General features: G+C 44.0%; 1 protein-coding gene across 5 annotated transcripts in view; it reads left to right on the top strand.

Annotated features, from left to right (window-relative positions):
• Positions 1 to 17,507, top strand: part of PCLO (piccolo presynaptic cytomatrix protein) — a 1,384,288-nt gene that overhangs the window by 1,272,327 nt on the left and 94,454 nt on the right. For all 5 annotated transcript variants that reach the window (XM_085652900.1, XM_085652897.1, XM_085652899.1 and 2 more), the window contains one exon: positions 10,099 to 10,166. In XM_085652900.1, coding sequence (XP_085509026.1) covers positions 10,099 to 10,166 — 68 coding nt within the window. The remainder of the gene's footprint in view (positions 1 to 10,098; positions 10,167 to 17,507) is intronic.

The raw sequence follows: 17,507 nt of genomic DNA, 5'->3' as shown, positions 1-17,507 counted from the left end.
GGGTGCAGTGTATCTGAAAGGTAGGGCATGTACTGAGGTGTGTAACATGCCCTGGTAGTGAATTACAGCCATTTTCGTTTTTCACTGCTGAGAGGCTATCTTGCCCATAGGACAGAATGGGGGAGGCTGTTTACATGCCTATCTTCCCCTAAAGGCAGGATAGAACATCCAAGTTTGGTATCTTTGTGTTCAGAATTTAATTATACATCTTTTTAGCAAGATGGTTTTTAAATTCACTGTGTGAGAATAGCACTTTTTAGAAAGTAGCTATTCTCCTGTTTAACCTTCCTGTGTGCCTGTGTGCAGATTGGCTGACTGGTGTCATGTGATGGGCTAGGTGGCTCCAGGAGTCTGGATGAGTCAGCAGCAGGGTGAATAGGGAGATCTGCTCTAAATGGCTGGGAGGAGTAGCCCCTGGGTTTGAGTAGGGCTGCCTCTGCCAGCACAATGCCGGCTCCACCCCCTGCTGGCCAGGCTGAGGACTCTGCCTCTGCCAGCACAAAGAAGGCTCCACCTCCTGCTGAGCATCTAACAACCCTGCCCCTCACTCTGAAAGGAACCAGGTGCTCCAGGGCAGAGCACACCCAGGAACCGGTTTGAGCAGGGGAATCCCCCCACTGAAACAAAGAGTGACAAAGACTTGGAGGGGTATAAGAAGAGGACCCCAGACACCTACATTTTAGATCACAGTGGAACTAAGAAGGAACCTCTGCCAAGGAGAAAGCTGGAAGGAACTGAAGAGGAGAAGACTGCCTGCTTGCTGTTTTGCTTTGCTGCCAAGGAGAGGGGAAGGACTTTGCTGTGTCCCCTTCTTATGATTCTGATCTCCAAGGGCCTGAGGAGAGCTGGCTCCCTGTTAAGAAGTCCCAGGAACAAAAGGACTTCACCACCAGCTCCCCTGGAACTCTGCTGAGGGAGTTCTGACCTGCCTTGGAGTGCTTGCCTAGTCTTGGGGCCTCAGGAGGTCGTTTTGCTGTGTTTGGGAGCTGGAAAGCAGAAGCGTGAACAATAGTAACTGGTACCCATCGCATCATCCATTTGAGGGACGCATCATCCGGTTGCGAGTCGCAAGAGCGACAGTGCGAGGAGAATTTCATCGCGGCGTCATCGCAGCACCCGGAGTCCCCGCATCGCCGAGTGCATCGAGCATCGTCCCGGTGCGTGAAGATTCCTGATGCTGCGAGGGTCGTCGCAGAACCAGTTTGCGGGCCGCACCACTGCCGGTGCATGAAAGTATCCAGTCGCTGCGTGTGTCGACGCAGAGTCCCGTCCCGTGACGCATCGAGGGTTGCAGCACCAGAAGTCGTCGCATCGTACCTGTGCGTGAAGCTTCCCCCTAAGAAACCTACGCAACGAAAGCCAAAGTCATCGCATCCTCCCCCTACAGATCGGAGCCGGCGCATCCACCTCTGCTGCGTGAAGCAGGGCTGCTGCAAAGCCTCCCCAAGGTCTCAGGAGTATTGCATCGCCTTTGCCATCTTCATTGTTATAGCTTTTGGGAACCTTAACGCAACTACAGGTACTGTTGGGCACGAGAGTGTCGCATTTTGTGCATTGAGAGTCGCATTGTGCAGGACACTGATTTTTACATCCTGGAGTACTTTCTGCAAACTCTTGAACTATCTTTAAAGTAACCTTTTTAATTGTATGTTGGTTTTTCTGTAGTATTTGGTCTTGTGAAGTTTTTAGTAAAGATACCTTATTTTTCTGAAACTAGTGTGGAGTAAATCTGTGGTGTTTTCACTGTGTTACTGTGAGTGTTGGTACAAATACTTTACACATTGCCTTTGATAGCCTAGACTGCTCAGGCCAAGCTACCTAGAGGGTGAGCAGGGGTTATCTTAACAGTGTATCCCCCTTTCCCTGACTAGAAGCAAGGGTTCCTACTTGGACAGTGGTACCTACCCTGCCAACTAGAGACCCCCAGATCTAACAGGGGCCAACTACCCCTCTTGTATGTATAAAATAGTGTTTGTACCTACCTGTACATTTTTTACAAGCATATGTCTTTACCATGCATGCCTTTACCTCGAAAATGTAATTATTTTACAGGAAAGAAATAAACCCTTTGTGTATATATATATATATGTAGAAAGGGTTTATACTTACCTGTAAAATACCTATATTTTATTTATTTATTTGAAAATTTTATATAGCACGAACAAGACCCTTGCGGGTATCAGAGCGCTTTACAAGATAAGTGTCTTAGATACAAAGGTACATGCTAAATAACATAAAGTTCCATGATAGTTAATGATAGTATAAACATCCTATCGTAGATACATAGGTATATGGTGCAAAACAAAACGTTCCGGTATATCAAGCATAATATAGATACAATATCTAGGGCACATGGATGGACAATGAAACCTTTATCACAGATATGGCTTTACCATTCATGCTTTTACAACAAAATTCGTTATAAAGGCATGCGTGGTAAAGGCATATGCGTTGTAAAAACATGCATAGTACGTCATGCATGGTAATGGCATTTGCTTTGTAACGGCCGCGTTGTAATGGCATGCATTTCAACAAAATGAATGTCTGTCATACATCCGTTTGTGGTTGCTAGGATTTAAGGCTCATATAAAGAATTTATTGGCTAATCAGTGTGCCTAATGTGAAATATTTTATCCTGTATTAAATGTATCATCCTACATAAATTCTGTTCACAGGAAGGTACACTCAATTATCTATTCTTAGGTTTTATGAAAAAGCCATTTGAAAAAAATACTAGTTGAGATGCGTGAACCATTAATGTGATTATGCAAGAGGTTCTTAATCTTTTCTTTAGAAAAAAAGGAGACTTAGAAGTTTATTACAAGGTTAAAAGTGAATTTCACTGCCTACTCGTAGCTCAATTACAGAGCGGACTGACGTATTAATAATGTATGTACATAAATCGATAACCCACTTGTTGCATGGTTGCATATAGGATCTCTTTCCTTAACCCCTTCCCCGCTCATGACGGAACCGTTCCGTCATGAGCCACGGTTGCCGTGTGCTCATGACGGAACGGTTCCGTCATGACAATCCTGTTGGCGGCCGCTCCGCCTGCGCGGCGCTGTTTCCCCGCCTGTGCGGGGGGACAACGCAAATGGGCGGAGTCATGACGGAACCGTTCCGTCATGAGCACAGCTCAACTGTGGCTCATGACGGAGCGGCTCCGTCATGAGCACAGGCCCACCGTGCTGCCCCCCTGCCCCCCCCAGCGCTGCAGCGGAATGTCCGCAGCAGCGAAGGGGTTAAGAGAGTGTGATGTTCTGGGTACATGGAGTTTCTATCCTGTGTTGGTGGTTTACACATATTTTGGATGCTATTGGTTGTGTTGCTTTTACTGCAGTAGCTTTATGTAGGGGGTCTATTGGTTTGGTACGAGTAGTTTGCGTTCACTGCTTTTCTGTGGGTATGTCAAGTTATGAGTTATATATACTTTGGGCCATATTATCAAGAGTGGTGCAAACATTATCACCGCTTTAGCGGCAGGAAACTGCCGCTAAAGCGGCGATAAGGGACTTGATAACATGCCCTAGAGCACAGGTACTCATAGTACGGCCCGCGGGCAGCCAGCGGCCCGGCAAGCCTTCCTTGGTGGCCCGCAGACCTTGCAGACATCATACTTATGCTTTTTTGTGTCAGCAAACACCGCCGGTTGCAGCAGCGGGTAGCTATGGGGGCCGGGCGATTCTTTTAAAGACCATTCACTTATTAATGAGGCTTTGTTGTATTTCATCTCTCCTTAGCACCCCTGCATCTCCCCTCTGATTGAGTGAAAATGCAGGGGTGCTAAGACGAGGTAAAATACAACAAAACCTCATTAACAAGTGAATGGTCTTTTAAAGACCTGTGAAGTACTCGGGTGTAGCTGTGTGTGTGCCTGGGAAGCAGTCTCAGTCCGGGGTGACACACGCGGGGTGAGGTGACAGAGGGTGACGAGGACAGCAGGGTGTGAGAGCCGCGGGTGAGGTGACAGAGGGCAGCAGGGAGTGAGAGCAGCGGGTGAGGTGACAGAGGGAGACAGATGGGACAGAGAGAGTCAGATGGAGGGAGGGAGACAGAGGGAGGGAGACAGAGACAGACAGAGGGATGGAGACAGAGAGAGAGGGGGACACAGAGAGAGGGAGACACAGAGAGGGAGGTAGACAGAGGGAGGGAGACAGAGAGGGAGCGAGACAAAGAGGGAGGGAGACAGAGAGAGAGGGAGACAGAGAGAGGGAGACAGAGAGAGGGAGACAGACAGAGGGAGGGAGACAGAGGGAGGGAGACAGAGGGGGATGGACAGAGGGAGACTGACAGAGGGAGGGAGACAGACAGAAGGAGACAGAGGGAGGGAGACAGAGGGAGACAGAGAGAGAGAGGGAGGGAGAGACAGAGAGAGAGAGTGATAGGGAGGGAGAAGGAGAGAGAGAGAGGGAGGGAGAGATAGAGAGCGGGAGGGAGAGAGAGATAGAGAGAGGGAGGAGGGCAACAGACAGATGGAGGGAGACAGACAGAGACAGACAGAGGGAGACAGAGGGAGGGAGATAGACAGCGGGAGACAGAGGGAGTAGGGTGACAGACAGAGGGAGGGAGACAGATAGAGGGAGACAGAGCGAGGGAGACAGAGACAGACAGAGGGAGACAGAGGGAGGGAGACAGAGAGAGGGAGACAGAGAGAGATGGAGACAAGCAGAGTGAGTGAGACAGAGGGAGACAGAGAGTGATAGAGAGAGGGAGGGAGACGGAGAGAGAGAGGGAGGGAGAGATAGAGAGGAGGGCGAGATAGAGAGAGGAAGGGAGACAGAGCGAGTGAGAGAGAGATAGATAAATAGAGAGAGAGATGTGTGTATGCCGGGTCTGGTGGCTCAGTGGATGAAGGTGTCCGCTGCAGGGGCCTGTGTTCAACCTCATGGTCATAGTTTTTTTTTTTGCTCTAGCCCCACCCCTCTCCCCCACTGCCCCCGCCCCCACCGGTGCGGCCCTCGGCCATAAACCACAGTGTAAATTTGGCCCCCAACAGAAAGTTTGTGAGTACCCATGCCCGAGAGAATTCCAATAGAAGGCCAGGTCCTGGTGTGAAGGACATCAAACCTAGGCTTCTGTTGGAATTCGCTAGGGCATATTATCAAGCCCCTTATCGCTGCTTTAGCAGCAGTTTTCTGTCGCTAAAGCGTCAATAATGTTTGCGCCGTTCTTGATAATATGGCCCTTTGTGCCTTGATGTGTCCGTTTATGTATTTCTGTACCCTATTCAAAGGGGTGCGTGTGATAATATCCTTTCCTGCAGCTCCTCAGTCTATGAAAGGCAGTGCTTTTTGTAAAGATCCCTCAATGTTCATTTGGTGCTTTCAAGAAAAGTGCTGCTGCTGCGCTGTTTTACAGGATACGGCGATAATAAATGCCTCAAAGAGGGGCTCTTTATTTTAGTAGCCTATATGTTGCCACAGCATTTTTCTACCTATGTTGGCCGTGTTCTTTTTCCTTGCATATAGTCAGAGGTTTTCCTAATGAGTCTCCTGCTTAGAGCTTTTCAATGATATTTGCATACCCACCTGCATAGAGACTCTCCCTCATTGCCATCTTCAGTCTGGTCCCGCCTTCTTTGCATCCTTCTGTTCCTAGGTGTTCGTACACTTTCCAGGCCATTCATTCATCATGGATTTTTACCCTGGGATATTGATCTTTGTATAATAGTTTTCTGTTCTTTTCTGAACTCGCAATTAGGATTCCTGTGACCTCTGCCCTTCAGCCACTTATCTCTTAGAATGTGCTACACAGCAATAACGATTTGGATTCCTTTCCCGGTGGAAAAGAGATATGTCCTTGCGGTGTGTATGATAAATCTGTGGACAAACATTGCTAGCAAATCACTTATGAGTTTTTCACATTAATTTACTGACACACTACATACTGAAATTATTTGTGGCCAACATAAATGTTTCTCTGTCCAGGTTACACAGAACAAAGGTACGTTAGCCTGATCAATAGGTAGACATCATGCATGGACAGTGCAAAATATATAGCTGGCCCTAGGTCTAAGGAAATATTGGCAAAGCGAATGTGTCTTGACATTGAAAGCTGTTGGCTTTGCCAATGCTTCTGTTTGAGTTCGAGTTGCAGTGGATGTACATGCATCTATGGAATTCATCTTTGAACGGGCTTGTTAAAACATTACAGTTCATTCCAAGATGACACCAGTGGATGCGTACGCATTCACAGTGGCCAACTTTGGATGCCTTTTTAACTTTTGTATAACCTCTTCCATGCTCATGACGTCTCCCGGCCGTCATGAGTCACGATGGGCGTGTGCGGACGACGTCCGGGAGACGTCATGACCACACCCGCGATCGGAATGTCAGCACTGCGGGAGCACTGCGGCAGAATTTGCGCCGCAGCGAAGAGGCTAAACCCTCTGAAAGTTGTCCACAGTGGATGTACGTCCATCTGCATCAGCTATCTTTGGATAGCTTTGTTTAAACAAACTACTGTGCCATTTCTGCCAGACGTACAGCTGTGTTGAAAGGGGGTAAAAGGGTGTAATGGAAGAGTGTGTAATGGAAGTCCACTGTTAGAATGGTCAGTGCCACAATGTTTAGACAAGAAAAAAAATGAAGTAGAGAGGGGTGGGGACTGGGGAAGCAATAAAGAAGTGGGACTGGGGGAGATATTTTTATAAACAAAATATGTGGGGTAGAGCAGGGGAAACGGCGGATAAGCTGGGAAGGAAGGGAGCGGGTAGAACACAAAGAGTGAGGTGGTGGAGGCAAGGCAAATACTTATAGGAAAAAAGAACGAGTTAGCTGAAACATACAATGTCAGTGGAAGGATTCAAGTCAACCTTCAGAACAGTGTGAGGCCAAAATGCTCCTGGGGAAACACGAGAATAACGACGAGAGCTACTGAATGGAGAGGAGGCAACTGAGATAGATAACAATGTTATCGAGTCCTGAGCAAGGGGCTGACCTTAGGTCCACTCGGAGTATATTGGAAACAATTGATCTGGACGGCAGAAAGCTAACGCCGTTTGTGTCTGTAAGCTAAGCATCACTGACCGGAAGGGATTCATAACTGGGAAACTATTGCAGATAAAGAGAATGCCAGTGTATGGAAAAAAGCCCTTCCTTCAACTCTATGCTTCCCCAGATAGGGCCCAAAAGGATTTCATTTCAGATACATCTTTAGACTCACAAAAAGAGCGCATAGAAGAAGGTGCTTTAACCAGGGACAACAACATCATTTGAGCATATGAAGTAAAACACTGAAAGTGAGAGGTTTCAATGTATCCAGATTAATAAGTCTTTAAGAAAATGCCCCTGTTTGCGTGGTCACCTACACTTTTTGCTAGTTTCTATTGCTGGTTTTTGGACTCTGTACATTGTTACACTGCTGTCCAGTGCCCAGTATATAAGCTGCGACCCCTAATATATGTTGAAATTGGGAATAAATCCTGATTGGCATATTTAACTTGCATAGAAATCCCGAGTATATGGTACCAAGTGTATCAGGATCAGTAAGATAAATGTCGCTAGTGAAATGCATTAATTATTGTGCCCCAGCTACAGTGACAATGTATATATGGCTCCATGCCGGCTCCTGCAGCCTGGCTGGGCAGGTTTTAAACTGCCATTACGACCTGTCAAAATAATCTTTTGAGAGGCCTAAATCTTTAGTTTAAATATCAATGAGTCATCCTTAAACTAGGGCCGGCTAGCCTTAAGGCGCAGTGAATAGTATTGAAAAGGAGGTCTTGTGGAAACGTAATGTTACACATTTTAGAGAAAATGCCCTAAAACGTATTTACACTGTAGCAAGGCTGGCAGTGCAATAGGAAAGCACTGGGTTACTGTCTTCAATGTAATGAAGCTAATTTTGGTTTGGTAACAGCTAGGAAAATAATTCAAAAGTTCATTTTAATAGTTAAACAAAATTCAACGTGCTGGTGAAGTTGAATTTTGTCTAACTACTTCAGAAAAAGTACAGTTAGAATATCACCTTTTTCATACCTAAAGCCTTCAGCGGCATTTCTATTACATTTTCGTCTGTCACCTGACTTATGGCTATCCTATGTGAGGTATGAATTGCTCCTAGGACAACAGAGGGCCTTCCATTGACCAAAGGGCCTGGTGACTTTGCCCAGCTCCTTGCATATCTTAAAAGGATTTCTACCAAGTCACTGGCTGATGTAGCACACACGTGGACCTACTTCCTTTATGTCTTTCTAGTCAGGCCAGCTCCAAACCCAGTGGGAGGGGAGCTGTCTCAGAACTGGTTTTCGAGTGTCCTTTGGGAGGGTTTGCCTATTTTCATAGCCACACAGCTGTGTGGGCACAGGGAGCTCTGCACAGAGGAAGAAAGGTTTTGCCATGTTGGGGTTCGGTAGAGAAGGCAGTGTGGCATTGTCTGCTGACCAGCAACCAGGAACGTCTGAAAAAGTGGGTAGGGTTGCTCCTGGAAACCTTTTCCCTATTCTTTAGTAAGGTGCCAGGAGTCTCCCTAACCAACAAGATAGTACCAAGCATACATTTGGCATCTCCAGGTACCTTCTTCAGAACACTACTGGGCCCGAGGAAGAAAGAAGAAAGACTGCACCTGTTGTTGAGACCTGTGAGTAGAACCCTAAGGGCTGGACCAGCTTCCATTTGTAGCCAGAACTTAGAAGGGAACTGCAAGGGCCTGTTGGCTGACTTGTTAATCTACAGGGACACAAAAGCTGCAAGAAGCAGTTAGACCGCTTACTAATTTTGAATAATGTATTCAGGCCAAGGTTCACAATGGAATTTGTTTCAGATTTGTTTAAGCTTTTACACACAGCAAATAATGAAAATATTGCCTTTTTTTCTAAATTTCCTAGAAGTCCAAATTAGGGAAATCTCTTACTTATAAGCAACGAAAAGACTTCCTTGCTAGATCACATCAAACTTGGCAGTTAAGGAATCTACCAATAAAATGTTGACTTTACTACACCCCATTTAAGATTTATTTACAGGATAAGCAAAAATCTGATTTCTGATGGTATGGCAGCAAGAGAAGGGCAGAATGATAAATTTATTATAGAAATGTCTAAAATATTCAACCTACTAGTATTTAAAGATAAGCATTACTTTCTGGTTGAAAATAGCACTTCGCTAGAAAATTATGTGAGCATACTTTAGATTGGAATGCATCTGGTTTGAGTGCCTTTTTTGTAGGGCAAGAGACACAATACTGTGTGCGTTGAATTAAATGGTTTGTCCACAGTACAACGTGGGACCTCTATGATATATAAACAAGTTACTATTAACACAAAATAACCCAATGCAGAAAATGCCATTGAATCTCTATTACTAGCTTCAGTTTCATATCTTCTTTTCTCAGTAATCAGTTTGGGTATGTGCACCCAGACGTACTTTTTCTCCCCCACTACATCCTCTAACAAAACGTGTAATTTGCATTATTTCACACAGTGATAATTATACTTCCTTTGCAGGAATATGATGATGGGGCGTTTAGTAAAACTACCAGCAACCAATCACAGTGTTTTCCTCCACTAAAAATGTGTCTCCATTTATGATAGCTGAAATTCAGTCAAGCTTGTTGAAAGGACTTCAGTCAAGTTTTTTGAGAATCTAATTTAGGGTGTCTTTCGAGGCAGAAGAGATCAATCTGGGAACCACCTATCTGGAGTTCCATTTTAACGGAAAAAACGAGCATTATTTGGCATAGGTTAAACCTTCTGCATCAAAAAAGCATCATTACAAGTAAGTTCAAGTTGTTGGGCAGTCGGTTTTGTGAATTTACCAGCAAGTGTTGATCCTTCTGTTGAGCAACAGTGGTGGCGAGCAGTTCTTACCTGTAAGATGTACATGCCAGATACTAATGCGATTGACCATGTTGTATATAGCTTAGAGTAATCAGCTGGGGGTCGCTTTCGTCAAAGTGTTTTGGACATCAGATAATTTTTAAATCCGAGCACGATGACTTTGCAGGTAATGCAGTCTTTTCCCTAGGGAAGAATCCGGCGACAATCCTCCTATGCAACTCATATATTTGTCTATCATCCTTCTTAAGCTTGTAAGTCTAGTTTAAACAGTCAAAATTATCAACACGCTAACCACTGTTTCTGTTTCTTTTTTCCCACAGAGGGAAAATGAGCCAAAATGGTCAAGATCCAGCATTGCAGCCTGGGGTTGCCATAACCGATACAGAAGGTACAATGAAAATCAGTGCTTACTTTCCGTATTCAGTTTAGATCCAATTTTGGCATTTTGCTCAAACATTTTCTTGTTTTTAGTGTCAGTTATTTGAAAGGAGCACAACCAATGCAAAATTAGGCCCTGATTACGATGTCGGGCGGACTTGTATCCACCCGGCACCGTTGCGGAAAAGAAACCCGACCATGGGTTGGCGGTTCCGCAATCCCAATTAGGATGCGACAACACATAGTGTGGTTGGAAACCTCTATCTTCCAATGGGAGCTTGTGCAGTGGGCTGAAAAAGCCTGCAACACAAGCTCCCATTGAAAATTGGAAGTTTGTAAAGATCCCTGCACGGTGTGGCAGGCATCTCACGGTGCCTGCCACACGATGCAGGGGTGTTGAGGAGCAACGATACTTGCCCCCCAGGGCAGTATGCGGAGGGCCTAGGGAGAAGGGGTCCTGCTGGGGCCCCCAATGTCTCTTTCCGACAGCCTTTCCATGTTGGAAAGGCCAACAAGGAGTTGCTGTCGGAAACCGACATCATAAACTCGGCGGAGGAAACTTCCTCCTTAAGGGATTATTCTGCTTTTCCTTTAGCCCGTCGGAACCACATCGGATTCCCCTGCAGGTTTAAACACTGAACGCCGTCTTCCTAATATGGTGGGCGGACTTTATACCTCCCATGTCGGGCAGAAACCCTCCAACAGTAGGTGTGAGGCTTTCTGCCCGACATCGTACTCGGGCCCTCAATATTTTATTACATAGTTTTAAACGGATTTGTCTAATTACAAAAGATAAATGGAAATTCTATGATCATTTCATTTCATTTCCAAATTGTGGGTACTTTCGTTCTCATGTATACTTTCACAATTTTTGTCACTTGAACATTTTACGCTTCCCTTTTCAATCATCCAAGAAGAACTTTTAAAAGACCAGTCTGCCTGTTTGTTGATTAAAATAATGTGAAATTCGTGGAAACTTGCATCATGTGAACTTTTGGGAATTTCATGCAAAGCAAAATGTTTAAATTTAACCTCCAAATAATATTTCACCAAGACCTACTGTTAGGGTATGTTTTGTAAGCATTGGTTATATTTGTTCTGTCTTAAGTTTGTTACAGAATCTGCACACCAGCAGTGTACACCTGACATTTTCACCCTGAAGTAGGTAACAGAAATTCATCTTCCTATCAAATTTCCTCCATTTGTAGGACCATGTAGGGCCATTCATTAGAGGGGTGATCTGGGCACACCAATTTAGAAATAACATGCGAATTATAACTCCTCAATATAATAGTTGCTTCCTTTTTTCCATTTTGTTGTCAAACTGATTCCAAAATGTTGCATAGGAATGAATAAAAGATTGACGTCGGGTGACAAATGAAGTGAGATACTATTCTATATCGCTTTTCGCCCTATATATTTGGTATGGTCTTGAACAGTTCAAATTTTGCTTGAGATAAATCTCAATGGCTAAAGAATTGCTTTTTTTCAATCGTTCACTTGTTAAGATGAGATTGTTGTTTCGCTTTCTAGTTTCAAGTTGGCTTTTTTGTCTTTTTTTAATTGAAGCAGTTCGAGAAGGAACCCTACCAGTGCCCTGCGTGCAGACTGGGGTTGTGGTGTTAGGGCGGTATGTTTTTTTTGTCCTTTGAGGCTGAAAAATGAAATTGAATAAATGACCGTACAAGCACATAATTAGTATGATGTAATTAACTATGCTTTTGTACTGGTTACTTAAGGTTGATACAATTATTGTAGTCCATCCTAAAGAGAAAGAGAGAGAAGACAGTTTGAATTGTCTGAGATTTTTGGAAATGCTGAAAGATTTTTAGAGACTTCACGTGAAAGTAATCTATCTTGACCTTCAGAGTTAGATTTGGTTTCAAAGATAGTGATTTGCCTGTGGAATCCCCTAACACCTTCAGTATTTACCCAGTTCTGTGTGGTGTTCGGTGGAAAGACAAAAGCTGACTTTGCCCCTCCCTGGACAAAATCCAACTTAAAAAAGCTCCACCAAATGGTTGAAGTTGCTGCATGATTCCTACGACTTGACTGAGAGGTCTGAATTCGAGAGAAGGCAGTAGTTCCTGAAGCAAACCCTAAAGGAAAGGGTTTCCAAGAGTACAGTGAAATAGGAGAGCGACTTGTATCCTTAAAAAGAGACACAAAGATTTATAAATAGGTCGAGGGAGTCAGTGTTTTCGGGAGTCTGTGTGTTAGACTTTGACATAGCAAGTAATTGCAAGAAATGCATGGTCCCTCTACTTCATCCAATACAACATGTATCATCTGTCAGCAAGAAAATGCATTGACTCGTGATGGAAGATGCAGTTAAATTCATGTGTGTTTGTATGTCCTTTTAATATCGCTTGGAATGGGCCCATTATGGCTTCGTTCCTACTTTACTGTGACACATATTAAGTCCTAAATCTGGACTCTGCACTCAAGAGCCCTTCATCTTTCTTCTATGTCCATTGCTAATTATTCTGCCTGGAAATGAGTGCGTGGAAAAAACGACCAAATGGGATTTCGTCCCTGCTGAAGTCTCATCTGTTTCCCTCTAGTCCAGTTGCAGTCATACAGATGATCAGTGCCTAAAGACACTGTCATGGCAGGGTGCACTTCAATAATGTTGTGTAGTGTGGACCGCTACTTCAAATTCGGTTATTCACTGCTCTGAAGGCAGAGCTGTGAAAATGAAAGTTTAATTATGTCACTGCTGCTCTGGCGTCAGAGCAGTGAAACACCGGACTCCACCGCTGCGGTTTAGTAGGTGGTGATCTACTGTTTCCACAGGCCAAAGGAAGAGGGGGTCCTGTTAATCGATCTGCGCCAGATCTCACTAGCAGGCAAAAGCAGGCCGGACGGACCAGCCACTATCAGTGAAGCACCAGCTCTCCATCAATCATTTAACTCAAAGATCAAAGTTTTGAGGAAGCAGTGGGAGGAAAGGCAAAGATGGCGGAGTGGTAGGCAGCCAGACATATAGGTGGAATTGGTGGAGGGTGAGGGGAGAGTACTGCTGAGGGAGACAGGTTTATTTTTGGATTGAGTAAGGGAGGGAGAGTTTACTTGTGGGTGGCGGGGTATTTGACAGGATGCCCGATTTTCTATGGGAAGAGTCCATGATATGCATTGCATAGGTTACCCAGAACTCCGTCAACCCTGAACTCCTCAGCTAAGCAGGGTAAGATGATTTGGGGGTGCTGATTCAACACTGAGCCTTAGAATGTTTCACATTGGGGTGTCCTTTGACATTATAAACAACTCGTGCTTCACTCTCGTTGCATATCTGATGTTACTTCCAACACCTGATGGAAACAACACCAATATTGATAGCTGCAAATCTACAACTCTATATTTTCATTAATGAATTGTCCCCTGATGCATATCTCTTCTTTTGACAATGTTTTTATACCCCAGTGTGTCTCTCATTTTCCTATGACATATCTCTCCCCTCACCAGTCTGGGGGGTATCCAATTCGCTAGAGTGCCACTCAGCTTCCAAAATTGTATTATCTCCATCAACTTGCTTTTCACCTTTCCCCAATGTGTGTGTCATCTTTCCCTAATGTGTGTCTCATAAACCTGATTATATCACTCTTATTTTGCTCATGTATTTCAGTTATCTTAAGCTTATACGCACCTCATTTTCTCTGGTAATACACATGTTAAGTGATCAGGAAACATTTCACAAACCACATTCGGTAATGTAATAATTACACCAGATTCCCCATCGAAAGCGATAAACAGATTTTGATACAGAACCGTTTCGGATCTGAGCACTAATTAATGGGTAATCATTATCCAGGCTTTCCTTATTATTTATGCCCATTAAGCTTTAAGAAACAGCTTAGGCAGTTTCTTATAAGTGAGTTGCTTCTGTTGTGTAATACCTTTTTAAACTGAGGGGTTGTGCCTCAGGCCTCGAAAACAAACTACGGATGCGGGACGAGTGGAAATCACACCCATGATGTCCCAAGAAATGAATCACTGGGAACACCATTAAAACTCAGAGGAACAGCCAGACAATTCACAATATTGGATTTTTCAATCTTCTAGATCGGCTGATCTCGACCACGACTGAGCTTGCAGGTCCTGATGAGAACCCCGTGATTGGAGGGGGTTTGAAACGCGTAGACCTATTTCTTTTTGGCCATAAGAATTGAGAATTATTTCAATTCTTTCATAAAGAGGATACAATGTATAACATATTTCTATGGCTTGTAATGAACTAATTTAATTTTTTTGTGATTGTGAAAAAACGTCATTTAGATGTGTAAGGATTTGTGATGTGAGTGTCTTGGATGATGTGGTGAATGACAAGAACAGTGAATGAGAATGTATGGAGATGTATAAAAATGATGGTATGGGTGTTAAAAAAGGAAAAGAGTGGTAGGTAATCGTTTTGGAAGTAGGAGGTGGCAATAGTTTTGTGTCAATGTTTTAAAAAACTATTTGTGATGGATTATGTAAAATAAATAAAAGAAATTTGTTGATTATTGACGGAAAAAGAGGTCTGTGGTACATGTTGTTTATTTCAATATGTCCCCTCGTAAATAAATGAGAGAAAACAGGTATCAGTATTGGCAGTTCTGCTGTTTTTCTTACATATCAATGTGGGCATTTGTTTTCAATCTAATAGAGAAAATTGATGTCACCCATCAACAAACCTTGATTGGACCATAATGAGTACTTTTCACAGAGAAGAAGGTGGTGTTGCTACTGGATGATCTATGGAGATTTGTGGATAACAGCGGCACTATTGGGCACATCGGCAGCATTTGACACCATGAACCATAGTATTTTGACCATCAGTCTGGCAGAGGCGGGTTTTCAACCCCATGAATGACTTGCTTAATCACTTTAACCGCTAACTACCAGAAGGTTTTCTTGCCTCACCCTATGGAGATCAGCTGTGTTGTCCCTCATGGATCCTTGCCATAGTGCCACCTTTTCCTTTTAACTTGCACAATGAGGCTCCTTGCGGCTCCTGTCCATTCTGCATGACCATATTTTTACTGTATGCTGATGACAGTGAGCTCAATCCTGCGAGAATGTTTCTTTTACCTACCACCGTGTGTGTATACGTGTATATTTCCACCTGGAAGAAGGTATCCTGTCCAAAGATCATGAATCCTCCCTTCCTCCAAGGAATTAACCAGCCCGGGCATTCTTCTAGACGTATGACAACAATGTATCCAGTGCGCGCGCTCTCTGTATTAAGGTTTAAAAGAAGGGGTTACCTTCGTTGACTTGCAGTTTCATGTTAAAACTGATTCAATTGTGATTCGACTATGTAACGTCATCTATCTTGATGCCCCAGTAAAAGCCAGCACTATCTTCTGATAGCTTTGGATGCTGCTGTCAGAATCTTTACAAGCCTATTAGGGAAGACCATATTACACCAGTGCTCAGATCAGTGCATTGGCTCGCTGTTTGAGTCAGGATAGTGTTTTCATTCACACTGCAGTGTCAGCTAGAGGCTCTGACTTAGGCCTCCAAATTTCAGTGGCATGTTCTAGATTGAGACTTACACTCCGACTAACATTTCGCCCAAAGTTGCCTAAACCGAAAGTTAGAACAAGGCCTTCTCTTTCATGACATCAAAATGATGGAAATTACTGCAAAGGTTTAAAAAAGGTCTTAAAAAACCCAGCTACTTAATGAATAAGACATCCCCCGTTTGTGTCTGGGTTAGTTTTGGTGCCATGTTCATTTTGTTCGAATTGTTTTATAGTTTCTGTTTAGGTGGTGTTTATAGCACTTGGAAACTTTGCATATGAGCGATTAATAATATTCGTAAAAGGTGATTCTCATCTGACCCTAATGCATCACTAATGTTATCCTTTTGTCTCGTAGCTGCCCAAAGAACCTTTAATCTCCTTCAATTATTATTCTGTGTTCCTCAAACGTGCCCCATCCCTCAATATGTATAATAACCTGAACTAGTAAATAAAAAGCCGGAGGTAGTATCCTTTATGACATCCAAATGCTAACCAAATGCTCTTGAGTAGGGCTGCAACCAAATACGTACCAAAGCCAATATGTTTCGCTGTTTATCTTCACAGACTGGTGGGTTTGTGTGCGTGTGCAAGTGTGTGACCTTCCATTTAAGTGAGTGGGCGTTTGTGAAAATTAGTGAACTGTTGGAGGGGAGGATGATAAATAAGTCAGTATTGAGTGCCTGGATCATTATTCGGTGAATGAGAGTGTGGAGGACTAGTCAATACATGCTGAGATTGGCACCTGGGCACTCGGTCATCAATGCTCCCTTAACACATATGTGTCATATACCTGCGACTCTGACTCATTCAAACACTAGTGCTCCGTGCATCTTTCCTTTCACTCCAACGCCATCTGTAGCAACCAATGTGTTTTTTCCCTGTAGTGTAATATAGCACAAACTTGACCCACAGGTATCAGGTATCAGAGCGCTTTGCATGAGCACCAGTTGCGTTACACAAGGACACTTTCATTTTTGTTAGGCATTTTTAGATCGAGCCTACAACTATCATGCGGTGCTGCTAGACCTGCTGTAATCTCTCTATACGATGTGTAATCCCGCCTTTCCTTTCAATTCGCTTAGTACTGTGCCAGTTATATTTCCTGGGTCCTTACTCGTGGTGCTTCTGATACTTCACTTCCGGTTTCATACTTCGGGAGCACCAGCCAACTACAGTTTTCTTAGTTGTATATGTGTTTATTTAGGGACTACTTGTTGAAATGTGCAAACTACACCCAGTGGCTTTGCCAGTGCCTTTTGTATTGCATACCTCTCAGATGCATTGTAGCCACAGGAGGAACCTTTGTTTCCCCTCCCTCCTTATGCTTCGTGTAGCTTTCTAGTCGCGCAATAACTTTGTAAATATACTCTTCCCCCTCCCCCGCTGCACCGATGCCCGCAAGGCATATGGTCTGGTACTCACCTATGTCCCCTACACCAACTACAGACTCTGGGGTTAGGGATGGCACCTCCCTCCTCCCCACCAGCGTAACACTAATGGACACCACACCAAAATGATATAATTTTTGGATTAGGGGGATGTAACCCCCCAGCCGTATTTATTAAAAATAACAATTTGTAAAAAAACATTATATACAGAACTTTACGCAAAAAGTACAGATACATTTGATAGACAGATATTCATGGCTAACCTTAACACAGTCTAATACATAAGACACTCCTACCGTAAATCTATCAATGCATGTATTTACTTTCTGCATGTCCCATCTAGAGCCTACGGCACAGTCAATGACTGGCAGCGCCCCCGGTTCCAGTGTTCTAGCAAATACTACCCCTGTAATAAGGATGCGCAGGGGGGACAGCTTATCGGATGGATATATTCCC

Source organism: Triturus cristatus, chromosome 4_1 (genome assembly GCF_964204655.1).
Source record: "Triturus cristatus chromosome 4_1, aTriCri1.1, whole genome shotgun sequence".
In the NCBI taxonomy this organism is placed as follows: Eukaryota; Metazoa; Chordata; class Amphibia; order Caudata; family Salamandridae; genus Triturus; species Triturus cristatus.
Note: the sequence above shows the minus strand (reverse complement) of the source record. Positions and strands in the feature narration are given on the sequence as shown.